Source organism: Amphiprion ocellaris, chromosome 14, assembly GCF_022539595.1.
Source record: "Amphiprion ocellaris isolate individual 3 ecotype Okinawa chromosome 14, ASM2253959v1, whole genome shotgun sequence".
Lineage (NCBI taxonomy): Eukaryota > Metazoa > Chordata > Actinopteri > Pomacentridae > Amphiprion > Amphiprion ocellaris.
Genome location: NC_072779.1, coordinates 16639593 through 16667287, shown reverse-complemented (window position 1 = coordinate 16667287; position 27695 = coordinate 16639593). Strand labels below are relative to the sequence as shown.

General features: G+C 39.2%; 2 protein-coding genes across 3 annotated transcripts; both read left to right on the top strand.

The window, feature by feature from the left end:
• The first annotated feature begins 96 nt into the window (after positions 1-96).
• amer1 (APC membrane recruitment protein 1) lies at positions 97-7025 on the top strand. Its single transcript, XM_023293867.3, is given in 3 exon segments — positions 97-583; positions 2151-2369; positions 2371-7025. Coding segments are annotated over 2 exon segments (3123 nt in total). The 5' UTR covers positions 97-583; positions 2151-2258; the 3' UTR covers positions 5383-7025.
• Positions 7026-9282: 2257 nt separating this feature from the next.
• zc3h12b (zinc finger CCCH-type containing 12B) lies at positions 9283-27471 on the top strand. 2 transcript variants are annotated; one of them, XM_023294010.3, is made up of 6 exons: positions 9283-9504; positions 16194-16989; positions 17126-17265; positions 17392-17626; positions 17955-18061; positions 18153-27471. In XM_023294010.3, the coding sequence occupies exons 2-6, from the start codon at positions 16358-16360 to the stop codon at positions 19574-19576; spliced, it is 2538 nt and encodes an 845-aa protein (XP_023149778.2). In that variant the 5' UTR covers positions 9283-9504; positions 16194-16357; the 3' UTR covers positions 19577-27471. The 2 variants fall into 2 exon arrangements, with proteins under 2 accessions (XP_023149778.2, XP_054872983.1); XM_055017008.1 differs by lacking the exon at positions 9283-9504 and adding an exon at positions 9552-10079.
• The last annotated feature ends 224 nt before the right edge of the window (positions 27472-27695 follow it).

Below are 27695 nucleotides of genomic sequence, written 5' to 3'. Positions count from 1 at the left end.
ATTTATATTAAAAATACATACATTATTTTGTAATCAATTATGTGTATTTTCTGTTTTACGCTACGCTTTCTACACATGTTGCGTCACTAACATGCGCCGAGGAGAGCAGAAAGGAGATTTGGGAAAATCACCTAAGTCGGGAGAGGAAGTCATCATCCCGCATTTAAATGCTGCCTTTTTTGTTAACATCTGAAGCGAATTCGGCATGCGTGGCTGAACTAGACACAATAATGTAACTCCGGGTCGGCTGCTCTGCGTGTTTTTCCCGTGCATTTTTGCAGCCGGGTGGTTTTAACGAAGCCGCCGCTAGCAGCTGTCAGACACATTAGAGCCACGAACTGCAGGACACACTGCTGACTGTGTTGTTAGCAGCACCGCAGCTAGCTAACGGGAGCTGGAGACAAATGAAACCGTACCTGGGTGAAGCTGCTCCGGGGCCCGAGTCGACCACAAGCCACTTGCTGTTACGCTAAAGTTAAAGCCAAGTTAGCTTTTACCAGAAAACATGCTCTGAGAGATAACTCGGTCTGCTGTTGGAGAAACCGACACCAGCTCCGTGAGGCAGGAATTTACCTTCTACTTGGTAAGTTTGTTTACCTCATTACTCAGTTCCGTGGTAAAGCTGTGATAAAGTTGCATTTATCTCGTTTTACACGGAAACTACGCTCTTTGTGTAAGTTTGTTCGTAGAAATGATTTTACACGAAGCTGCTGTCTGTCGTCTTTGCTTTTACAGTAAAATAGTAATAGATTTTTAACCCACCTCAGAGCAAATGTGCAGCTGCAGCACCATGGTTACCTTTAGCCAGCTCCTTTGTCAGTTGGGCTTTGCCTTTAAAATACCTGGGGTGTTATGTTAACTTTAATATTTACTCCCCTGTGTTAGTAATTGCATAAGTAACATAAATGCACTGGATACTTTTACTTTTTTCTGTCTTTCACTTGCTTGCATGAAAGTTTGAATATAAATACAATAAGACTGCATTTATTAGTTGACTTTTTTATCCTCACTAAAATATTAATGTTACATATGACATAGTTTGAAAATAATACACTTAAGACACAAACACTGGACACCCATTTGAAGCAAATATGTTAGTTTCAGTATGAGTGTAGGATACAAAACAAACAAAAAAAGTAGACTAATCTATGTACCATGTTTCTTAGTTTCCTATATATATAGCTGCTATAAGCTTTTAATCAATGATGTAAGGGAATTTACTGGTTTTGCAGATGCTATACAGCACTTTATTTTTTGGTCTTTTATACCCGTTAACTAGATTTCTTGTCAAAATAGCATAACAAATTAGACACATATTGATATTGCTTTTCTCGGTTCTCACAGTTTTAATGCAGAAAAGTAACACATTCATGTAAAAGCACTAAAATAGGACAATGCACATACAAGAGTAAAAGCACAAACATAAAATCATGTATGGGTCAACAAGATCACTCTGTGCAAGCATCCCAAAACATTTGACTACACAGACTGTGCATGTGCCAGGAAAACAAAAGGAGTGTCAATCACACCTTTATAATTCATCATTTTAAGAGTTGTAGTTGAAATAGTCACCTCCAGACTTTGGAGATGCATTGATTTGTAAATGTTTCCATCTGCAGAGCCCGAACACAGTGTGACGCTCCAAATTCCCCAGAAATCCTGTGTTATATCTGCCCACTGTGGTTGGCAGACATCAGAAATAACCACCGTGCTATAGCCAAGTCTGTAACTAGATAATGTATCTATTTTTTACGTTGAATGGAGCTGCATATGCTGTGTGATTTCACAGTCTGCATCGGAAAATGAACTCCAGAAATGCATAAAGACAAACTTGGACCAGGGAATACTCCAAGACAATTGTACATGTAATAGATTCCAAGACAAAACCGTTATTAGTAATACTAAAAGAAACAGTGACATAAGACAGCAAATAAGACAAAACAATACTGCTGTAATATCCAAATTTTAATCAGTCAAGTCAGGCCTGATGTTCACCGTTCACAAGTGAAATCTTTGCAAGTCACATAAAGATACTTATAAGCATTTTGGACCACAGATATAAATGTTACAAGTTTGCATTGTGCTTGCCACATATTGGTGTATCCCATGTTAAATTTTAACTGATTGTGGTCTCAACTTTCTCAATACAGGGATCATCAGAGGGAGGAGAAGCTCATTGCAGTCATCCCATCGACTGATTGTTAAACTTCATCTATTATGCCTTCTGTTAGAATCTTGCTTTTGTAAATGTGGTAGCCATGGCTTCTCGCAGGGTAGACGAGCTCTCAAGTGACACCAAGGATTCACCTTCAGCAGCTGAACAGCTTTCCCGACGTGGCTCTGATGACGCCGCAGAGGAGCTTCAGGCCCGATACAATGAATGTGACAGTGAAATCTCAAAAATCTGGAAAATTCAGGAGGACTGCTCTGACGTTTTTTGGAGTTCGTAAAGGTATCTGTATTCTGCCAAGCTTTTTTGGAGGGAGGAGTAAAAATCAGAGCAAGTGGTCCTCTAAGAAAGGAATCAGCAAAAGCAGAACACATGATGGGTTAAGTAAAGTTAGTCATGACGACAATCTGAGAAGCGGGTACGCCTCCGCTGGAGACTTTGAGTACCACGGCCAGAGGGACGCTGCTGGAGAGCTCCACAGTTGCTGTCACAATGAATGTAGTCACCCCACTGCTGACCAGAAATCACTGACTCTTGGTCGGCAAAGAAAGGGTTTGAGGAGTCTTTTTCACAGTTTTAAGCATCACAGAAACCATAGAAATGTTGGACTGGATAAGACTGAAATGATTGCAATGTCCTCTCATCATTGCAAGAAAGAGGTGCCTGTTGTCAAGGACAACACCAAGCAGTATGTCACAGAGTGCCTGGGATCTGAACCTGACGTGCCTGACTTTGCAGATGTTATATGTGATATTTCCATTGGTCCTGAATGTAGTGATGTGGATGCATTAGAGAAGAGTGTGGAGAAAGAAAGTCCAAAATCTGAGCTTGATGATCAGTTGTGTGATGATCAACTGGAGGAAATGAATTTGATGGCTGTAGTTTCCAGTGAATACCAGGAGCCTTCTAGAGGACACAGCGAGCCTTGTTTGAAACTTCACATGATGTCTGATCCTGTATTGAAGTCTGAAACACCTGCGGGTTCATCAGATCAGCTGAACTTGATTTTTGGAGACGTTGCATCATTAAAGAGCTTTGACTCCCTCACTGGCTGTGGGGACATTATCGCTGATCAAGAAGATGACAGCATCACAGAGAGCACAGTTTCTGGAGAAAGGAGCAGAAATGGAGGAAAGAGGGCCTCCTGTTATCTTACTTATCAGGGTGGTGGTGAAGAAATGGCCTCACCTGAAGATCTAGATGAAACTTGTCTTCAGGATTTCTGGGAAAATAACGCTTCAGAGGAAATCTGCTGCACTTGCAATCAAGACCACACAGACATGACTGCAGAGCTGACAAGTTCTCACAATATGGACTTAATGAATAGCAGCAGTGCACAGCAGGCTGGTGGCATGGACACTTCTTCAATTGCTGATGTCTTAACTCCTCAAAGTGAGCACCAAGAATCAGTTCCAAACAGTGATGAGGGCTACTATGATTCCACAACCCCGGGGCCAGAGGAAGGGCAAGAGAAAACAGACAGATTAAGGACAGGCAGATTACCCAGGGACAGTTACAGCGGTGATGCTCTCTATGAACTTTTTGCACCTGATGAGAGTCTCATCAGTCCACATTATGAAAACAAAGCAAAACTTCCCAGTTCAAAGCAGTGTGACTATTTAAGTGAGCCAGTTGACGTGAGTGATTCTGCATTTGTTCCGGAAATGAATCGATTACAAATAAGTGCTGAGTTGTATGAAATTCATGACTTCGTAGAGAGGCCAAGCACATGCAGTAAATCCTCAGAGTTGACACAAAATGTGGTGGGTCAGCAGGAAATTGGTGTGAATATAAACTGTAATTTGAATTTAAAACCCCAAGCAGCAGTCAGCATGAACAATGTAGAACCAGATATATATGATGAAAAGGGAGCTGTGCTTGCTTCCACTGAAAAAAGAACAAAACCCATGAATGCTGAGTGTGAGAAAAGGCACAGCAGCTTATCATTTGGAAGCACATCTGATCCAGACTTTGAAACATTCTGTGAACCCAAAGAGGAACATCTTGAGGAAAACAAGCCTGTGGCTTTACCATACAAAAATATCAGTTCTCAGTCACAAGACTGTAACAGTGACTTAGATGATGGGCAAACTGTGTGTTTCTCACAAGCACTCGTTGACTACACAAAACACACTCAGATGCTGAGTAACTTGCACAGCAGTGTGGATGATTTGGAGACGAACTCTGCCTTCACTCCAAACATGGAGGCCTTACCCGCTATAGTCACATTTGATGTAGTGGATATGCATAATGAGGGTGAATATGATGAGCAGATTCACATGGAGCTGGAGGAGGACATTTCGTCACCTTATCAGGAATTTGAAGAAAGCTATCTACAAAAAGATGCATTTGCGGAATGTGATTATCAAATGTTAGATCTGTATGAACAGAACCTGATCAGTAACACATGGGCAGTTGCTAGTCTCCCACGGCACCTAGGCCTTACAAGAGTCAGTCAGTCCATGCCTAATCCATTGTCTCTAGACAGGAGAAGTAGGTCTCTGGACACAGAAAGCCTCGAGTTGAAGATGCCTGACACATACCGGGAGAACAGAGCTGCTATCGTTTCTTGCCCTCAAACTGAAAAGGACTCAGAGAGAGATTCTTCACCATATTATCAAAAGAATGTAGTCCCGTCTGCATCAGAGCTTAGAGACAGTAACAGCATTATGGCCTTATCATGGCATTCAAGGTCAGAAATGGCTTTAAGCCTTCCTCTGACAGATGGGGAAATCACTGAAAACGTACAGAGTCTCCGTCAAACCCAAGTAAAACACAAAATATTTTGTAGCTCATCGAGCAGTGATTTTCCTACTGGTAAATCACAGCGTCTTTGCTCTAATGTGTCTGACAGAGTGTCTTGTGATTTAATTTCACAGAATGCAGAGCTGTACAATAGACAGTGTCACCTTCCCGCACAGTCAGATTCATGTTTACCTCATAGCACCTTTGTTTATTCTGAAATGATGGAGGAGGTATCCGATGATGCTGACACTGATGGTTTTTGTAAGGCTGCCACTAATTTGCAATCCTATAATCAGTGTGGAAAAGGCAGGCCTGTGCCTAGCAGGGAAGGTACATCCCATACAGGGAGTCCTCTGAACACAGGGGTGGCTACAGAGGAAATGACCATCCTTAGTGAAACAAGACCGCCCAGAGATGTGGTTTGCCCCGTGGCCTGTAACAATCTCCCTGAGGCAACTTTTAATTGAAAGGCTCTGTCGTACTGTTAAGACGATCACGTCTGTGTGCCAATGAGTGCTTTTATGTTCACCCAAAGGAGTAATTGTTGCTTAATTTTCACTTGCACAACCGATTCCTTTGAAATATCATACACTGTGATAGAGAGTGGAACTGCATTTGAAATTATTCAGAAAAGTGGAGTCTGTGACATCATATCGTGTCACGTACAATGCTCGGAAACCAGATATTCTGCATTCGCACAGAACAACGGCTTGCTTTACACAGGTCACATAGATGTTAGTCCATCAAAAGTATTTAGCAGAGTAATTGCTTCATTTGCAGTGGAAATGCTCACACATTCATCTCATTAAGCTATCTGAATTTTACTAGAATGTTTCTACCCATGTGTAGCCTCAATATCCAGGTCTCATCAGTAATGCCACACTTTGTTTAGTTAGTATTCATCAGCCTGGTTTCCATTGTACAGCCAAACAAGGCTGACCCAGTCCTGCTTACTTTGCCAATTGCCTCTAAACACATGAATGCTCATGCTTTAAATACCGGCTTGTGTTTGTGTTTACAGCTTTTGAACAGCCTCTCTTTGCTCCAGTCAGGTTTATGTTCGCCTGTCATGGTGCTCAATGTAACAGTTGTATTGTTATACCTAAGTTCAGGCTAGACTGGGTTTAGAAAACAACAGCAGGGTAGTATTTGCGAGGGTAATATCTCAATTCATGTAGAATCTACAATGTAAAACATGCTTCTTGACATCTTTATGGGGTATATTTGAAATGCATTTAGCTGTTACAATTTATGGCTTAATCCCCACATATCTAACTGCTAGTTCTCCCCACTAACCCAGAACCAGATAAGCAGGTATAGAAAATGTACAGATGGACTGATAGCTCTTGCATTTTCATTTCAGCTGCTCTTTCATTTGCATACTGTCGATAGCTTTGCAAGGCAAAGCTCCTTTATCTGTAAAACACATTTCACGTGCAGATACCCTGTGTGTGAAAACGTTTTACATAAGACTTGAGGAAACTGCTTCGAAGCAGTGAAATATCTATTAAATGGTCAAGGAAACCAAATTGAAGAAAAACACTGGGAGTATAGAGGAGTCTCAGACTTGCTGTGTTTTCTTCTGGCATCTCCTTACAAACCAATCTGGCCTTTTCTGTCTTAGTTTTTTTTCTTTCTTTCTTTTTTGTCTCATTTTCCAACCACCACCTGTGAAGTGCAAAATTCTTACTGAGATCATGCACTCTGTAGTTGCATTACTGTAAGCTTGCAGAATGAACAAGTAGTTTGATTTTGTTTGGATTTGAAATGATACATCAAAAGATAAACTTGGTATTTTCACCTTGTATCATTATCTTGTGAATATAATGTTTCTTCATAGGTTGAACGGTCAGATGATGTAGTTTTTTATAGCATAATATTGAACAAATGTCAAAGAATTTGTATTTATATTTGTACACTGTAACGTGTATTCAGAATGGTTATCAATATTGTTTTGGTTTGAGTTCTCATTTTTTTATTTAGAATTTTTTTAAAAAATTGTTTCAGAGTTACATCCATGTTACACTAGCGGATTCCTCTTGAAAATCTGTTACTGTTTTGTCTCCAGTAGAACACTGCCTTACACAAAAATAAACATGACAAGACATCATACTTTTCCATCTTCATTTCAGTTTTCTTTCACTTGTTCCTTTTCAGGGTCATGGGAAAGTGATAATTTATTCCAGCATACATGGGTCCAAAGGCGAAAAAAACCTCAGATTCATTGTCTGTTGTCTTGCTCACACATAAGCAAATACATTTACACTGAATCTTACGAGTAGTTTAGAGTTTGTTGTTCACCTGAGTGCACATGAAAGCCACGGTTCAGATCTAGATCTGTGTTGCAGAATGTCGACACAAAGTTTTGCCATGACAGCACACAATTTGTAAATAAGTGGTAACTGTCTATGCTGCTTGTACACTAGACATACTGTATTTTATAAGGAATTACATCCCAATTTGGTTCCATAATAAGCAAGAAAGCATGTTCATTTATAGTTGTGAACACAAGTTTGCATACACTGATAAGACCATGTATATCATGGCAGTGTTGAGTTTCCAATGACTCCTTAATTTTCTATGATGTAATCTTTGAAACCCAAGCGTCTTTGTCACAAAGAACAATTGTGCATTTTGTTTTTTCATATATGGGTCTTTCGTTTTGGATCATCTGGAAAAATGACAAAATGCTCGTTCAAAAATATACATACAGCAACTTGAATTATTTTGGTCATGTAGAAAGCTGTGTAAATTCCTCTTAATATCCTGTGAGTGATTACAGTTGACAACTGCTGACTTCTTTGAGCTACATTTAAATAAAGCCCATTTAGTACCTTCATTTGACTCTGTCACAAGCGCTACAATGGGAAAGTCTGAGGAACTCAGCACAGATCTAAAGAAAGCAAATCAATGACTAGAACAAGTCAGGAAAGTCACTTGGAGCAGTTAGAAATCCCAAAAATTATTTGTGAAACAATTGTAAGAATAAAGTGCATGGTACAGTGGTGTCAGTGCCACAATCAGGAAATGAACAGGGGGAGATATTTAGTCAGGATGGTCAAGAGACAACCAAGAATCACCAAATAGGACGTCTGCAATAAATTTGAAGCTGCTGGAACACAAGAGTCAGGTGTGTTTTACATCACCATGGACTAAGAGGCTGCCTTGCAAGAAGGAAACGCTTCCTCAAGAAGTGGCACCTTTAGACTAGACTCAAGTTTGCTGCTGATCACATGGACAAAGACCTTCATGGGGAAAGTTCTGTGGTCAGATGTAGCAAACAATTTGCTATTTGGCCACAATAACCACAAATGTGTCTGGAGGAGAAAAGGAGAGACTTTAAACCCCAATAGCACCACACCTACTGTTACACATGGTGGTGGCAGTATTATGCTCTGGGGCTGTTTTGTTGCCAGTGGAACTGATGATTTACACAAAGTAAATACCTAAAATAACCAGCCGGGAGGTTGCATCTTTGAAACAGTCAGATGTTTCAGCAAAACAACGACCCCAAGCACACATCAAAAGTGGTAGACTAAATCAGGTGAGACTTGCCTCCCCAAAGTTCTGACTTAAGCTGTATCAAGAACTTGTGGACTGTGCTGAAGTAATACGTCCGTGTCAGAAAGCCAACAAATTTAGTTGAACAACACCAACTCTATTAACAAGAGTTGTCAGAGATACAATCAGAAATTTGCCAGAAGCTTGTGGGTGGCTACCAAAAAGTGCTTAGTTGATGTGAAAATGGTCAAGGGTCATTTAAGTTAATATTGGCATTGCTGTATGTATATTTTTGACCCAGCAGATTTTGTCATATTTCTATGAAAGGACCAAACCACATAATTGTTTTTTTGTTACCAAGACACGTTTCTATGATTTTTGTCATAGAAAATTAAGACTGACATGAGTCATTGGAAGCTCAAAACTGACATGATATACATGATCATTACATGTGTGTTAACTTTTGTTCACGAATGTATATTTCACCTTTCACACATAGAGGCTACTCAAAGGTTAAAAAAATGTGAAAGATGGAATACAAATAAAATTATTAATTAAATAAATCAAAAACTACAAATAAGTTGAATAAAATGCATATAGATTTTAAATATTTTAAACTGTGACTAAAACAGCACAAAAGACCAAATATGAGAATAGTAAAAATATGTTTGAGAAATTAACTAGAACGTAGAACTTAAATGAAATAAACAAACGTTATTAATAAAGTTATTCTTATAAAATGTACTTCTGTAGGAATTTTTTTAAAGTCTGTCCTTGTGGGCAAATCTTGTTATTCTGGGAGATGTCACTTATTTTCAGAGGGCAGTATTAACACAGGTATGAGATAATAACTGCTCTCAAACTGTCGTTACAAGCCACAAAGAAAGGCATCATGAAATACTTGATAATACATCCGGCAAAGTAGCGGGAGGCAGAAATCAAGTTCCTACCGGTGCTGTGACCCCGGTGTCTTTTTACAGTTAGGTTACTTGTTTCCCTGGCGTTATCTGGCAACCCTGACCAAACTGCGACAGCGCCAATGGCAGCAAAACATAACTGTTACAGGCGAGGAGGATGACAGCAACAAGGTGAGATGAGCACCGTTTGAAGTCAACGATGGCACTGATATACGAGCACAATATGTAGAGAATCCTAATGTGTCGCTCTTGCCTCAGCTACGTCTGAAATGTTAAATGATCGTCAACTTTATCTCAAGTTACTGTAGTATTCCGGCAAATATGTTAGCACACGCTCAGGAACTGAAGCTAACTAACGTTAGCAACCAGGCGTTTAAGTTAGCCTGTGATGCCACTGATTTGGCTGTTATTGCTGTGTGTTCGCTAACTAGCTTTACCTAGCTGTGCTACTAAATAGAGACCAGAGTGGCCTGACAAGCTTTGTAGTTATTACTAGCTGGTAGTAAATGTTATCTAATGGCTTTCTAGCCATTTTGCAACAATTTAAACCGAACTAGGCCGGCGACATTATGTAGCTGAAATATTGTCTCTCTCCAGTTAGCCAAGTAGCTTGCTAGCGTATGCTAACCGCAACCCGGGGCCTAAGGGTGTCAAAGCAGTTGTCTCTCATCAAATTCAGGCATAAAGGCAGAAAGGTGACGTCGGATGCAGTAATCGTGTTGTTACGTTATTCGAAAAAATGTATTGTAAGTATGAGATGTCTTTTACTGTCACATTGTTTAACCTTTCTCCATTTCATCCTTCTCAACTCATGATGCTGTTGCTAAAGATATCAGGCACTTCAATTTTTCTGGATTGACGTGCCAACTTGTTAGCTGAATGGATGCAATAACAGTCCAGCAAAGTCAATTTAACAGTACTGGAAGGTCACTGTCATAGAGGACAATTTCTGAATTTAAAGTTAGTTGCACATTCATGCAGTTGGTTTTCTGTAAAGGCAAAAGCTGAAAATTAAAGTTGTAGCCTCACTTTTTATTTCCTCCCCTGCCAAAGGAATCATTTCATCAGTTTTTATTTCTAATAGTTGGAGTTTCTAATGTGTTTCATCCAACACTTCTTATTTGGATATGTCTGTAAATGTTCAAATTTGACTTCTACAGAAGAAAAATAGTAGAGATTAGGAAGAGCTCATATCGGTAGAACAGAGTTGGTAAGAAGAGGAGGTATGCATAAAGTTTGAAGCAAGGTGTAGCCCTGGGTTGTATTTGTGCTTGACTTTCTCATACATGTATTAACTCATACATTTAATGAATGGATGCAACTCTCTTGTCTGTGTTTGTAGCAGTTTGTACGACAAGGCAATGAAAAAAACTAATTAAAATAATTTAAATTGTTACCTTCCTTCCTGCTTGACTTTGCGCATGAGTGCTACAGCATATTTTTAATGCAAGTAAATATGCTGAGCATCCAAATTGCAAACTTTAGGGGTTTGTACTGAGCGGTATAAGCTGTTAAGAGTCTGTTGATTTGAAAAAGAAATTAGGCTTTTATCAGTGACAACAGCATGTATTGAAGCATTACCCTGGCACACTGGGATAGGGGAATGTAGAATATTTCGCTGTCCATGCTCTTGTCTTGTGTGCGTAAGATGACCAGTAAACAAATCCTCTAAAACTGCAATGTAATGATTATTAGCCAGTATTCAGTCTTGCTATTGTAGCAGCAGAAATGTCATCAGGCTAATGAGTCAGATGTTTGGAGCATGGTGTCAAAAAGGAAATAAGATCATATTGTTTGTCTTGGTTTTATATTATCATGTTATTTGTCATCGCTGATTGTGTTTTTCTCTGGTTGAAGCTTATTCATCACCAAAAATGTTCACATTTGTAATAATGTTTGTTGTTCTCACCCCGAAAGAGGAGTTCTTTTCCAGATAATCCTCAAATGCCCTTAGTGACTTAATACTAAACTGCTGTGTTCTTGCGTCTTGGTAGTTCCGAATGCACTAATAATTTTCTAGGGGAGCCACCATTCAGTAGTGTTTCAGTGCTGCAGATGTCAAGTGATGGGACTTAAAAGTGGTAATGAAGCACACTGAAAGTATATGTCAGAGCTTTCTACTGTAGATTTCTGAAAACTAGTTGGGCTGATTGTGTTTTTGCACTTTGTGTTTAGAAAGCATAACTGCAAAATGAGAAGATAAATAATAAACCTTTCATCTTTGTCACACTGACTTTTTCTGTAACATAATGTGAGTGATGCAGACACCATAGTAACAATTACATGCAATTCTGTAATAGCTAGGTAATTTTTCTACACTGATGTAACAACAACTGAATGTAGTGGAGTTTGTCCCTGCTCGATACTCTGCAGGGTCAGCAATGTAAAAGATGGCTTCATGGGCCTGCTTCACTTGTTGCTATGAAACAGATCCACACGAGCCTGTGCGTGTGCAGAGATAGTCCGGAGGCCTTGCTGAGACTAAGCCTGTGAATCTGGAGGTGGAAGGGAAAGGAATGGAAGAGCTCTGCTCCTCTAAACATGTATTGATGCGATCATAAAATGTCTCTAATGGCAGTGGATTTTGTGAGCCTTTGCTCTGTGTTCGTCACTAATCCTAGAAGTACAATAACAATGCCTCGACATCCTCCCTTCTCAGCCGTTTGTTAAAATATTGTTCTTCTAGTTCTGCATCATTGTCATACAAGTCGTGAAACTATGTGCCGCTAACACTGGAACCCCCCACAAAACACTGACATTTAAAGGTACAATTGTTCAGCCATAGATTGACCCTCAAAATATACACTGACCTTAGTTTGTGAGTCTCAATGAATGTGGGGGTGTTGCCAGTAATATAGTATTACTACAAGAACCAGTGCTTAAAGTCAGGCAGTTTCTTTGGTTAACATAAATACATGCTGGATTTCAGATTGACTTTTCTTTTTTTTCAATGGTCAGCACTGACCAAGGTCTAGGTTTTTTATTGCAAAATATGCTGCCTCAAGAGTTTTGGCGTAGAGTTGTAGTGTAGCTGTAAGTGTTCTGCATTTACTGCCTGCATGAAGAGAGATGATGAGCCGTGTTTGTGTTAGTCGTGACTGGTAAAAGGAGTTAGCTGATGACAAGGCTGTGTTGCTAGGCAACGCACATCATGGGCTGTGCCTCTTGAAGCTCGAAGCTGGCTGTATTCAGCTCTCTGCAAGGCTGGGGGAAAGTGTAGTCTAGTGCGTCTGTTCATTAAGGCATTTGCTATAAACATTATTTTGATTGCCAATATCCATGTGTACAAAATGTACACTGGGAGCTCTTGGCAATGTTGCATCGTTTATACTGCAGACTCCTCCGAAGCTCTGCACTGCTTTACCATAAAAAAAGCTTCCCTCTGGAATTCTGTTCAATTCAGATTGTCTGTCAGAGGGCTGGAGGTGCAGGGATACACTGTTCAGCCCACACTTTGTCTCAGGTTATGTTAACTCATGCACTCATCCCATATGTGTCTGTCTGTAATGTTGCTTGTGAAACCAGCAAGTCGTTTGTGCTCATAGAGATGAGGACTGTTCTGCAGAACATTTTGTACCGGAACACTGTAGTTTTCATTTTAAAACCAGTAAGCTGTAAATGCAGGGAAATTGGGTGGAGACTTAGTTGTCTGTTATGTCTGTGTTTTTCCACATGGTGCCTACAACCAATAGGAGAGCAGTGACATTGTTTCGATTTGTATGGACACTACCAGTCAAAAGTTTGGACGCACCTTCTCATTTAGTGGTTTTTCTTTATTTTCATGACTATTTACACAGCCTGGAGGTGTTTTTGGGGTCATTGTCCTTATAATAAATGATGGGATGGATGGGATGGCATATTGTTGCAGGATGCTGTGGTAGCCATGTTGGTTCGGTGTGCCTTCAATTTTGAATAAATCCCCACAGTGTCACCAGCAAAGCACCCCGACACCATCACACCTCCTCCTCCATGCTTCACGGTGGGAACCATGCATATAGAGACCAACCATTCACCTTTTCTGCGTCGCACAAAGTCACAGTGGTTAGAACCAAAGATCTCAGATTTGGACTCATCAGACCAATGCACAGATTTCCACTGGTCGAATGTCCATTCCTTGTGTTTCTTGGCCCAAACAAATCTTTTCTGCTCATTGCTTTTCCTTTGTTTTGGTTTCTTAGCGGCTGTTTGACCATAAAGACCTGATTAGCGTAGTCTCCTCTGAACAGTTGATGTAGAGATGTGTCTGCTACTAGAACTCCGTGTGGCGTTTATCTGGGCTTTAATCTGAAGTGCTGTTAACTTGTGGTTTCTGAGGCTGGTGACTCAGATGAACTTATCCTCAGCAGCAGAGGTGACTCTTGGTCTTCCCTTCCTGGGGCAGTCCTCCTGTGAGCCAGTTTTGTGGTAGCGCTTCATGGTTTTTGTGAGTGCACTTGGGGATACATTCAAAATTTTTGCAATTTTCTGAACTGACTGACCTTCATTTCTTAAAGTAATGATGGACTGTTGTTTCACTTTACTTAGCTGATTGGTTTTTGCTATAATATGGATTCTAACAGTTGTTAAATAGGGCTGTCAACTGTGTACCGACCTGACTTCTGCACAACACAACTGATGGTCCCAATGTCATTCAGAAGGAAAGAAATTCTACAAATTAACCTTGACAAGGCACACCTGTGAAGTGAACCCATTTCAGGTGACTACCTCATGAAGCTCATGAAGAGTATGCCAAGAGTGTGCAAAACAATAATCAAAGCAAAGGGCGGCTATTTCGAAGAATCTAAAATATTAAGCATGTTTTCACTTATTTCACATTTTTTTGTTGACTACATAATTTCATATGTGTTCTTTTATAGTTTTGATGCCTTCAGTGAGAATCTACAATGTAAACAGTCATGAAAATAAAGAAAAAACATTAAATGTGAAGGTGTGTCCGAACTTTTGACCGGTGGTGTATGTATTTGCTTTGTTTGAAAAATTGCAGTGTGCCATGTTAAATTCCCATGCTGCTATGGTCTAACATTAATAAATATGCATAGATCCATTAAGGTTTGTTGGTAACAACACTTACGTCAAACAAGTTTATGAACACCGCACTGCTGTAGATGTTTTGCTACAGTTCAAGCAAAACCATGCAGTTAGTTAAGCTTATGGCTTGAACTACTTCATGTGCTGTAAATTTTTACAAATTGGGAGTTTGTGGATGTGACATGCTGCCATTTTGGTTTCACATGCAGCCAAAATTCAGTGAATTGTAACTTTTCATAGGTTGCACCAGTGTGAATAAGATTAATTCTGTCTCTTGTCTGTTTGCTCAAGTACACAATAGCATTTGGTTTCAACATTGCTAAAGCTGACATTACAACACTTTATTTCACTCTTTTAAAAAAAAATATTTTTGCACACATACTTATCTGAGCTGCTGCGCAATATCAGCTGAGCAGGAACTAAAGGCTTCTCACCTAGCTAGCATCTACCAACGCACATGAGCTATTTGGGGAACTATGGTAAACTGTAATGTCTACCAATGCACGTGAGGCGTTAATGAAATCTCAGTAAATTGTAGTGTCCACCATTGCATGTGAAGCATTGAGATCATGGATAAATTGTATTGTCTACTGAGAGAGTACATGTGAAGCATCGTGAGAATGTCAGTAAATTGTTGCTTCAGAAAATGACCTGGATTACACTCCCTCTCCTCTTAACCACATAGGTCTCTGCATGCACATCAGTCATACTGCACCACTCACCACCAAGTCAATTCTCAACCTGTGGGAAACACTGAGATATGATAAAATTGTGGCCATTGTGTATTGCACTTTTTGCAAAGAGCATAGTCAAAGCAAGGCTGGAAATGGTGCTTTTGCTGTTGCAGCATCTGGGTTTTGAAATGAAACAATTACCAAAAAAAAAAAAGAATGTGCCATGACAGGTGCATGTACGACAGAGTGGTCCTTCTCGATGCAGTGTTTTAAGTGCCAGACAGCAGCAAACCTATGCAGTGAGGACTTAGAAACAATCAGAAATTTTAACACTGCTTATGATTTGGCCAAAAAAGAGAGATCATTTAATTCTCACTTCCAGTTGATCCTCATGAAAAGGAACAGGTTAAATGTTTTACAGTCATATGCATAATGTATTAGAAATTGCTAAAGTTTAAGGCATATGACAAAAAAGGCATGGTGAAAAATGTTGGGTACACATAATATATATGCTAGTGCACCTACAAGAAACAGTTAGATGCATCATTGCAACCAATGGCAAACGTTTATTTGGAGCCTTGACATATGATATTGACGTACTTAAATGAGAACAGGAATGGCAGGCAGACAGAAAGTATAGCCTGCAGTCTTGGCAGTAAATGCCAACTCTTCAACCAACCAGTTTGACTGAAAAATGCGAACAACTATGCAAACGACTACCCTCGATTACTTTTGGAGTTTGTGAACCACAAACACCAAAATGCAGTTAGTTGTTTGGGCAAGTGACTAATGTGGTCAATTTGCCGGAATAATTTTGTCACTTGCCCCAGATAGCAAAGTTTCCCGCAGGTGAAGAACATAGTGGTCTACCGCAAATAGAGTGGAGGGTGGGGACGTGAGTCTGAAGTAAATTACTCAATCAGCAACTTCACAAGCAGTTGCTCAGGAATTTATCATTCAAGTAGATTTTATGTTGCTACATTTTCATCCTCTTTACCAAGCAGACTTTTAAATGTCAGACATGCATTGATTCAAAAAAAAAAAAAAAAAGTTTTTGTGTGGACCAGTAAAACAAATGTATGTGAACATAGCCAAGAAACTTGTTTCGAAATGATTGTGAGGTGTAATACTGACCATTGTGTTTTTCATCTTTTTCAGAATTACATAATTTGGTTTTGCCTGCGTACTTAAGTGAAGATCATATTACTTTGGCCCTACACAAGGAGCCTGTAGCGCTGAAGTCCAACACTGAGTATGATTCCCTGGTTGCGGTGGAGGTGAGGAAGCATGGGGTGGAAATCTGAGGTGTCAGGACAGACGTGATGACAGCATGGTCCATGGTGGAGAAGCTCAAAATGGAAAAACGCCCATGCAGGGAGGACAACATTGACTCAAGCGAGGCCCAGCATGCCACTGACGAGTCTGAAGATGGAAGCAGCTCAGAAAGTGAATCGGAAGAGCAGCAAGCCCAGAGGGTTCAGGTGAACAACAACAGCTGTAAGAAAAGGGAGCCCTTGGCTGTCACAAAACCCCACCGACAGCTCTGTCGCTCTCCATGCCTTGACCGGCCCAGTTTCTCCCAGAGTAGCACTGTGCACGATTTTGTGCAGGATGAGACCAGCGCAGTACCAGGGATCAAGCTTGCCAGTGAGAGAGAGTACCAGACCAAGATGGAATTTGCTTTGAAGTTGGGCTATTCAGGAGAGCAGGTGGAGACGGTGCTCAACAAGTTGGGGGCTGCTGCACTTATTAACGACGTTCTTGCTGAGTTAGTGCGGCTTGGAAACAAAGTAGAGCCTGAAATTCAACCCTGCAGCAGCACGGCCATGTCAATATCACGGTCGCCCTGTGTTAAAGAGACTGTTAGTCCAGAAGTGTCAGTGGAAGATGAACCTGTGGATACCTTTGATAACCTCAGGCCCATCGTCATTGATGGCTCAAATGTGGCAATGAGGTAAGAGACTCATTAACATACACATATTTAATTGGTCTGTGCTTCAAAGAGAATGTTATTGTATTGAAACATTTTCCTGTAATGCATGTCTGTTCCGTGATGTGATATTATATATATATGATATTGTGTTTTCCAGCCATGGAAACAAAGAGGTATTCTCTTGCCGTGGTATCCAGCTTGCTGTAGAATGGTTTCTGGAAAAAGGACACAAAGACATCACTGTGTTTGTCCCTGCCTGGAGAAAGGAGCAGTCAAGACCCGACGCTCTCATCACAGGTACTTAAGCTATTTTTAGGCAGCAGCTGTGCATTCAGATTACTTATCTATTAACATAACATTGGTGCTATCTGTGTTTAAATTTTCATCCAAAATAAATAAACTTCATACATATTTCTTTTTCAGATCAAGAAATATTACGCAAGCTGGAGAAAGAGAAGATTCTGGTTTTCACCCCATCTCGCAGAGTCCAAGGCAGGAGAGTGGTGTGCTATGACGATCGCTTCATAGTGAAGCTGGCTTATGATTCTGATGGAATTATTGTGTCAAATGACAACTACAGGGACTTGCAAAATGAGAAGCCAGAATGGAAGAAGTTTATAGAAGAACGTCTCCTGATGTACTCATTTGTCAACGACAAGTAAGAAACCATGATGCTTTTTTAAGGCAGACAAATTATGCAAAATACACTCTAGGACTGTTTCACCCCATGGGTGGAGCTATAAATTCTGCTAATAAGGTCTTTGTTAAAAAATTTGCTTTCTAATTCACTTAAACACAAAGTATTTTCATGTTTTTATTGTTTAATAGTATAAATGTTCATTTATTTAGAAATCTTGGCATGATCCTTGTGTTACAATCTGAGGTTGGAGAGACTGATTTCTATTTTATGACAGGGTCACTGTGTGCTGGAAATAATTGAGTTTATATTTATTAGTGAATACTTTTATTCATAATATTTTTAATAGGTTTATGCCACCTGATGATCCTTTGGGGAGACATGGGCCGAGCTTAGAAAATTTTCTCAGAAAGCGGCCTGTTGTTCCAGAGCACAAAAAACAACCTTGCCCCTATGGTAAGTTCCTTTTGAAAACAGTGTTTCTTGCCTGTCAGTAGAATTCAAGTGTTACATTTCATTGACTTGCTCTGTTCTTTCTTTAAACAAGGGAAAAAGTGCACATATGGACACAAGTGCAAGTACTATCACCCAGAACGTGTCAACCAGCCACAGCGGTCTGTGGCAGATGAACTACGGGCCTTTGCCAAATTGTCTGCAGTGAAAACAATGAGCGAGGGGGCTTTAGCTAAATGTGGTACCGGTCCAGCAACTGTAAAAGGGGACAGCAACTCTGAGGCCAAACGTGTGGCACCCAAACGTCAGTCTGACCCCAGCATTCGCTCAGTGGCCTGTGAACCTCCAGAGGCACTGTCAGTTGTTAGGAAGTCTGAGACAAATTCAGTGCCTTCCCTCGTGTCTGCTCTCAGTGTGCCCACCATGCAGCCTGTCAAGAGCCATGCAGCTGGGGCCTTGAACACACGATCAGCCAGCAGCCCAGTTCCAGGTTCTTTGCAGTTCGCTCATAGTTCCCTGGAGCACATGTCTAGTGTACAGTACCCTCCTATTTTAGTTACTAATAGTCATGGCGCCTCTGTAACATACAGTGAACAGTTCCCAAAGTATGACTCAGTTAGCGACCATGGATATTATTCACTGCACAGTGATTTTTCAAATATGAGCATGAGCAGCATGCATAATGTTGACAGTTTCTGTAGCATGGAGCACGAGCATGTGTATCAGAGAAATCCCAGCCACTGCCCTGAATCCTGCCTCAGCCATTCAAACAGTGACTCGTTCTCCTCTTATGGGGACCTGTATCCAAGCTCTGTGGACAGTAGCTTAGAGGAGAGCATGAAGGGGCAGCAGCCGTCTCCTGCACAGGGTAGGATGCAAGCTTTTTCCCATGGGTTTCGTCATGAAGCGCTGACTAGAGTACAGAGTTACGGGCCAGAGGAGCCCAAACAAGGCCCCCGTAAGCAGTCTGGATCTCATCTAGCACCACATATCCAGCATGCTGCAGTGGGAGCCAGGTCCAGCTGTCCTGGAGACTATCCCCTAACTCAGAATGTCCTCCCGCCTTTGTCCTCACAGCCCACACGGTCTTTGGGTATGACTCGTATGGACAGCATATCGGATTCTCGGCTATATGATAGCAACCCAATGAGACAGAGGCGCCCTCCACTGTGTCGTGAGCAGCATGCAAGCTGGGACCCTCTCCCTTGTGGTAATGAGTCCTACGGATACCATTCATATCCACTGAGTAACAGCCTGATGCCATGCTGTGAGCGGGTGATGGTCCGCAGCATGCCAGACAAAATGGAACAAATCTGGAACTCACCATGGGACACCCAGTCTGCAGCGGAACACCAAGAGCGGTATGTTATCCCAGACCACCAGTATCAAACATATAGGAACCTTTGTAACATCTTTCCTGCTTACATAGTCCACTCAGTAATGGAGAAGAACCCTCATTTGACGGACCCACAACAACTTGCCGCTGTCATTGTCACAAAACTGAGGTCATGCCATTGAACAGTTGATCGCAAAGATAGGCACTTGTTAAATGTTGCTGCATGTGCAACATCTGCCCTCAGGAGTTAATCATTTCAAATGTCTCTAGTGGGGAGTCTGGAAACAGATTTTACTCTACTAAGATGGCAGATGTAATCAACATAGAATAAGTTTTTATATGAAGTGTGGTGTAGTTGAGAAAAGGTAACACATTAAAATCTGCTTCATAACACATTCATACCACCTGAGCAGGAGCAGCATAGCAGTGTTTGTTCAACATGGCAGGTAATTCTATAAGTTATATAGAATAATCTGTCAACAGTTGGCAGGACTGTAAAATGTCTTTAGAATAATTTTAAATAGGTTCCTTCTCTAAAGATATATATATGTGTGTGTATATATATACACACACACACACACACACACACACACACACACACACACACACACACACACGGAGCCCTAGAGTGTTCGGTATTAGCTAAATATGAAGTAAGTAATCACATGAATACATTTTCTAGATTATATTTTTAAAAATGTAATGTGTGAAACAATTGAAGAAATAATGAAGTGTTACTTAATCAATCTTATTCTTCTTTGTTTTTACATTTCCCAAAATACCGTTTTTCAAAAGTGTTTCCTTATTTAGTAATGGAATTTTGCCAAGAATAATTTTATGCTATATGACATAATATGAGAATATGACATAATGATGTCAGTTTTTATTTCACACTGTCACTTTTCAGGAGAGGAATGTCTCTGCTCTCTCACCTTTCAGCCAGTCACATGCCTTCTGCCAATCCTAAACCAGAAAACTCAACAGCTGCAGCCAGATTTTAGACTGTTAGTTCCTGGTAACTAGAACAACGCTGTCAAAGTCATTAAGAATTAGCAGTGAGTTAGCTGCTACCATTTAAAAATGTAATATGCAGACAAAGAAAGTTAATATTCCACTACATTTTTTTAAATACAAGACAAGCTACCTACCTGGCTGGTTACTAATTAGGGTTGGAAGCATTGATTATGACTTAGGCATAAAGTGAAGAGTTTTTCTTTCCTTTTTTTTAATGTATTAATCCAGCAGGATTTGTATAACATTAGCTAAAAAAGTTTAGATACTGCTTATGTATGTAGAGGCAGTCTCCAATTTGATCACTTTGGATTTGTTGTTGCTTTGATGAACAGTTGCTAACAGGCTAAATTTAGTAGTGGCTGTTAAGTTTGCTAGCTCCCGGCTGGCTGAAAGTAAGAATGTTGTGACAAAATCAATGTCATAAACAGTGACACCATGAAATGAAGTGTATCATTATGAAATAAAACGTGACATTAATCAAGTGTCACTGGCAAAATGCTATTCAGAATTGAAGACATGTGAGCAAAGGGTTTTTCGAAGGAAAGGAGGTTACTACAATAAGACTGATGAAACAACCTTTTGTAATGAACTCACTAAACTTCCAAATCCACCAGCAGAATAGAAAGGCTTGCTGTCTTTGGAAAATCACCAGATTTTCTGACAATCCCTGAACTAGTCATGTGTGACGTGCCATTTGAACACTCATTAACTGTTTGCGCCAACTAGATTCTGGTGCTTCTCGTTGCAGTCAAAAAGTCATCACTGACTCAGCTGTGACTGACAGTTTAGTAAAAAAAAGTTCCAGGACCTTTCGGCTGAATTAAGCATCAGATTACTACAGTATGCAGATCAACCATTTCCCCCAATGTTGTTCACACCTGTGGACACTTGGAAAAAAATATATATGTTTGAACATAAAGTTTTTTTAAAATGATATATGGCACTGTAACTTTGTCATACTGCACAAAGGGCATTTTTGAGTTCTAGCCATGGTTGTGCTGTGCTCGTAGAGGTGTAGGACTTAATATTGCAGTGAAAAATGAGCCCACAGTGAGTTTATAACAAAAAAAAAGACACCCAGAAACTGCTTGGGGTTCTGAGGCTTGATAATTTCTAAAACTTTTTCACAAATTTTCTGATTAGTTTTCTACAGTTTGTTGATTTATTTCATAATGTATTTTATGTATTAATCTCGATTACAAGTAGATTATTGATGGTGGCCAAGTTTTTACCCATCAAAACTTGAGCCCAAGTTGAATCCTAATCAAATCCTACTTAATGTAGCTTGCTAGTGGGAGTCAATGTGAACTAAGTGGATACATAAATGAGTTAACTACATGGCAACACAGTCAACATAGGAAGTAATTACTCAGCAACATCTCCCACATTTGCCTTATTAGATTTGACATAAAGACAAGTCAACATTTGTACACCATGTAGCTTTTATGAAGATCTTGTTCAGGCCCTGTGAATGTGTTATGAAAGGCATCTAAAGTGTTTCTGGTGCAGTGGAACTATAAATAACCTTGCTTAGGTCTGCCTCTGCTGTAAATAATTCTTGTGTTTTTTTTATTTTATTGGTGCATTTATTTTAAAGATGAGTAAGAGGGAGGTAGGTATATACCTCACAGCATGAACTATGACATTTTATGGCCTTATATCTGAATGACCTCACGCTTTAGTCATTGTCTGATTGGTTTCAGTGAAAGTCTTTGTCATTGAAGCCTCCTATTTTCATATGTAAAGCACTATCTCAGTATCTAAAGAGATATATTTTCTCAGCCTCACTTAACAAAGCTACTATTTTGGTAGAATTTGACAGTGCACAAAGCAAGCCAAAAATGAGATTTGACTTGTATACACGTGCACATATTTATGTACATATATTCATACAAAAGCCATTATTTCAAAGTCATTTATAAGCTGCTAAATAATGCCAAAAAATACAGAATTTATATAGTGTCAGTAATCTACATAACTTTACATTTTGGTTCACAGAATCAATTGGATTATAATATAAAGTAACATCTGTTTAAATAATTTCCTATGGTGTACTGTATAGTTACATTTCAGATTTTATTGGATGTTACATCCAGGATTTTCCTATTTATATATTTGTCAGATCTATTGTGCTGATTCTTTTCAATGTGAAATTATTCAAAGTATCTTTGTTTCAAACAGTAGCTCTAATGGACTCCTTCAAGTTTTCAATGGAGCAGTTTGTTTGAGGTGCAGGTTAATTTAGTTTCCGACTACTTTTACATGCACTTAAGTAGTCTGATGATTACCAGCTTTTGTCATTAACCTGATTCCTGACCCATAAATGAGAAACATAGTCTCCTTTAGCAGTTTAAGGCATTAAGTGCTCATGTGCATGACAGAGACCAAGGACAGGGAAGGTATCATCACTGTGGTAGTAATCTTGCAGAAAGGCAATATTGTGACATATAAGGTACATACATCCAAAGTCCAGTCAGTGATGAGCAAACCTTTTGATTTCCCTTTTATAAATATAAATAGTTTAGTTTATTACATAGGTTGAGTCCGTTTCCAACGCGGCACAAATTAAAACACATGCACATAGTAAAACATGCTACCCTATGATAGAGCCCATCCTCTCAATTTTCCATTAATCCAAATCCTCGAATCAAAAAAAAAGTCAGTGTACCAGTGCCCTTTTATTGACCAAGTTTCTTATGTAACACATTTAGATCCACTCACAGTGCGGAAAAGTTGATTCCAACTGTGGAGGAGGGATAAGTCATCCAGTTTCATACCTTAACCTGATTTCCGACAGTTACCTGGTTTCTTATGTGCATGTAAATGTGGTGAAAATTGAAGAATTAATTTCTCTGAGCTGTGATGTAACTTAAGTAGGGACAAGTCGTAGAAATTTACTATTAGAGATGGAGACAGTGTTTACCATCACAGTTTAATGTTTGCACAAGGAATTCTGCAACAGACTGAATATTTGCCTAATGTTACATTTGTCAGATAGCTAAAGGAATCTGGCTGTAAGAGTCAGGATTGATGGTGAGTTATATATTGTGATATCTTGTAGAGTTTTAGGTTTCAGTAACTGTATAATAAAAAAGACTAAATTAACTAAGTTTAGGTGAATGCTAGAAAGCATGTTGGAGATGAAATTTCCTGTATGGCTTTTTATGGGAGGTCAGACTGCTTAAATACACATGTACAATATGAGAAACGTGCAGCCAGTCTCCAAGGATCATGGAAGGGTTTGGCTGTGCCTTGCAGCACATCGCTCTCAGGATGCTTTCAGTTTTCTAATTTTGAGGTTTTTTTTCCTGCCAAAAACCTGTGGTTACTGGCAAGAGTGTACTCTGATCTAGTGATATATTTTGTGAACATCCTACATGTAACATGTAGTACCTTAAAGTTAGTTATGTACAGTTGAAACATGGATATGGCATTGCAAAACTTTGTACTTTTTGTGTATATCCTCTTTATGCACCTTGAGATCTAGAAGAGTTAGCTAAAGGGTGGATTTATGTGGTGCAGCTTCAGTCAGATGAAGTAATGCTGGTTATCCATGAGGGTGTCCATGTTGCCAAAGACAAACATGGGTGTATAAAAAAAGCAAGAAGACACACTGATTTGCCTATTTTTTTAATATGACAATTGCAAGTGTAGAACCAGGGATCCTGACTGGGCCTTTACATTTTTCCCATTAGTAAGCCTAAAGATGGTAATTTTGGATGCTAACCAGGAAGTTTGGTGTGACCCCCAGGTCATCCAATCAAACCTATCACTTTTTCCCAAAATGTATTACCTAATGGGGGCACATCACCATCAGTTTTGCTAGTTCATGCTCCCATTAGGTTTAACTCCCTTGATTTGAATGATCACTTGCTTTTTCTTTACTCACACCCTCAGGACAAAGTGCTGCATGAAACATTCAGCCTGTGATTACAGAGAGGTTGTACCATATAAAGCCAGCCCTTATAGCAGGACCGTGCTTTGAGTACATTTAAAGGGAAATGCCACTTATTTTCAGGATTCAGGAATGGTACCTCTAAGCCTGCTATTAAATTGCATGACTAAGCACTACAAATTTACAGTATTGTATCACAAGAGTTTCCCACTTAATGTTTAATGTTCGATTTGTAAAAAAGAAAAAAAAAAAGCGTGAGTAAAATAACAAAAATGCATTAGTGTATGGTTTATTGTTCGGCCATTTTACTACCTTAAATAATTAATAATATTTGAAAGTGACGTGGAGCTCAAATGCAAAATACACAAAATTCACATTTAAAGTGATGATTATAAAGAAAAATTGTGAGAATTTTTAAAGTGAGTGGTATTACTCTTTAACAGGGCTAATTATGTGAGCCTAACTATGTCTCAGTGGTGGTGCTTTACAAATATATATTTCTTTATAATGTTTAGGTACAACAGTGGTATATGAACAGACATAAAGAAAAAAATAACTGTTGAATGTGTTTTGCCCAAAATGAATTTTGGGCGTTGCTGACTTTGTTTTTTCATGAAAAAAGACGAGGCCACTTTAGGCTTGCTGTCTGTTCATGAGAAGGTGAAACAAACTGCCTAAATGTTTCTTCATGTGAAACAATCAGATTGCAAGGCTGCTGTCAAGGTTGTTTCTGGCATTTGGCTAAAAGTTTGCGTGCCATCCTTTTCCCTTGAGATAGCTGAGTTATCATCTCAAAAAAAAATGTGCCCTCAGTGCAAAGACTGAAATGCTGCATGCTGTCACTGATAGAAGAAATTGCTCTAAAATGACTATGTTAAGGTATCATTTGTTTTTCAGTGATAATGAGAGCCTTCTTTAACCTGAACACTGGAATAGTCTATTGCCTGGTGAATAAAGACTATATGTATTTTGGTGTGTTAAGGAATTAATAACTGTAAGGCCAGAACATAAATCTACTGAAATAATTATAAGTCTGCATTAATAGGTGAATCGGTGGGCACACTTATACTTCAACATCTGTGACAGCTGTGTAGCAGTTTATGAAAAAACAAACTTTGTTCAGCTATAATTGGATTCCTGGGCTGCTTACAGTGCATTAAATGAATGTTGAATCAGTTGAAATCTAATCTTGGTACTGTCCTTAAAAACCCAGTTATTTTATGGTTTTAGAAAGATACCCACGCATGATTTAATTTTAGCTAACTTTTTTTTTTTTTTTTTGCTCACAAGCTTGTAGATTACTATTTCTGGCACAGTGCCACATTGCTTTCACGTCACTGTGATTCGATAAAATGTGCTCATGGATAAAGTGGACCCAACAAAAGTCCATCTGGATCAAAATTTTGTTCTGGTTTCTGACAGCTTCCAAAAAGATACCATTTTCACTGGGCAGTATACTACTTCCAGGATAAAAAATAAAACCCTCACTAGCACTACAAAATACTTTCAAAGTACCAATCCTGTATTTTGCTGCTTTGCCAGAAGGTTAAACTAAAAGGCTACAATGGTGGTTCATAGTCCTTTCCCTTCCTTTCTAAGTGCCGCAAACAACTAAGCCACAAATGTCTAGAATTGACTTTTGCTTGTTGATACAAATTGTATCTATACCTTGAATGTAACAAAATATGAAATGTATAATATGAAAATAGTTTTATTTAAATAAAGGGGAAAAAAATCAATGCCATAATGTTTGTGACACTGTGTGTCACTGGGAGTAGCCCATTGGTATGTACTAATTGTTACTGGGTACAGTAGTTAATTTACAGGGACATTTACGTGCTACTTAAAAGTGCACAGATACCCTGTGTACAGCAGTAAGCATCATGTCCTCTTTGTACATAGTCACACGTGTGTGTGTATATATATATATATATAGAAAGCGATCTGTAAATGTAACAAGTTACTTAAGTTGTTCAAATACTTCAGATAATTTCTGTGTTGTAACCTGTGCACCTTGGTTAAGTGCATCTATTTCCTCTGAACTGACATGTCTGCTTTATGCTATTTTAATGGGAATTTAAATATTTTTGGATATATTTTGCCTAATAAAACATGCCAAAGTTATTCTTGGGTGACTTTGTCAAAAATAATTTCTTGAGGTCCAGCACATGGGTTGTCATGCAATGAATTCTATATTTCCGAGGACAAAGGGTTTCTGTTCCACGTGCTGTGAGCTAAGAGAAACTAACACCAAACACAAATCAGTGTCAGACTTAGTGGTTAAAATGGTTCAAAGTATATACAGAAATTGCAGTCTATTGTCAACCGCATACTGACTCTGAATAGTAAATCTAGTGTCAGTTATTACTCAGATTTGTGTTTGATGTTTGGTGCTCTTTTCAGATACAGATGTTATTGAAAACTGGAGTTTATTGGAGCGTTTGGCAGTTGATTTAATGACTAACTCTCCATGTTGACAAAGTAGAAGTGTATTGAATTGTGATTTCTTTTACGACTGAATTATTCACCAATTGTAATTTAATAATTTCGGTCTTTGAGACCAGCTTGCATTAAATTAGCGCTATTTTGAAAATGTTAAAGCTGATATTGTCAATATTGTAATAACCTAAGTTCAGAATCAGTTGTTGTTAGCTAAGATCAAGACCAAAGTGATTTGTGATGTATATGCATTGCATACTTGTTATGATAATTGGTTCAAAGAGTTGTGAACTCCCTGATGTCTTGCAGTTTGGGCCAGCACATGAAATTACTGGTGTACAAAATGCCATGACAAGAGGCACACACAATTAAACGGGATTGTACACATACAGTATACAGTGTAATACTCAGGTTAAGTCACACAAACATTTTAAATCACAAGCACTCGTATTCTAATATTAAGAAATTCAGTGGTCACCTTTCTGAAGTAAGTGTAGGTCTCCTGTTTAACTAGACCATTGTGTCTACAATGTAAAAAAGGGAACTATAAAGCAAGTTTTTTTGTGTTGTGATGATCTGCAGTATTGTAATTCTCACTGACTGGAAAGCATTGCTTTTATAGACCAAAATATACAAAAATAGACTATTTGGGTCTGTTGGCTCAAACAAAATGTAAGTCTTAATGACAAACTGTGTTTCTCTCCATAATAAAGCAAAATTCTGTTCAAACTGTGTTTTATCTTTCTTAATGAGACAACAAGGCCACAACCATCCTCATTTATGTGAATAAAACTTACTCATTAAAGTTGTCTGAAGGGAGAAATGGTAAGAACGGGTTTGCTTTTATCAAAATCCTCAGTATGCTTACTGACCAAAATGTTCAATACTCCTCCTGTTACTGGAATCTGATTCTTCTGTGTGTACCATTTATTCAAGAACTGTTGGGTAAAAGT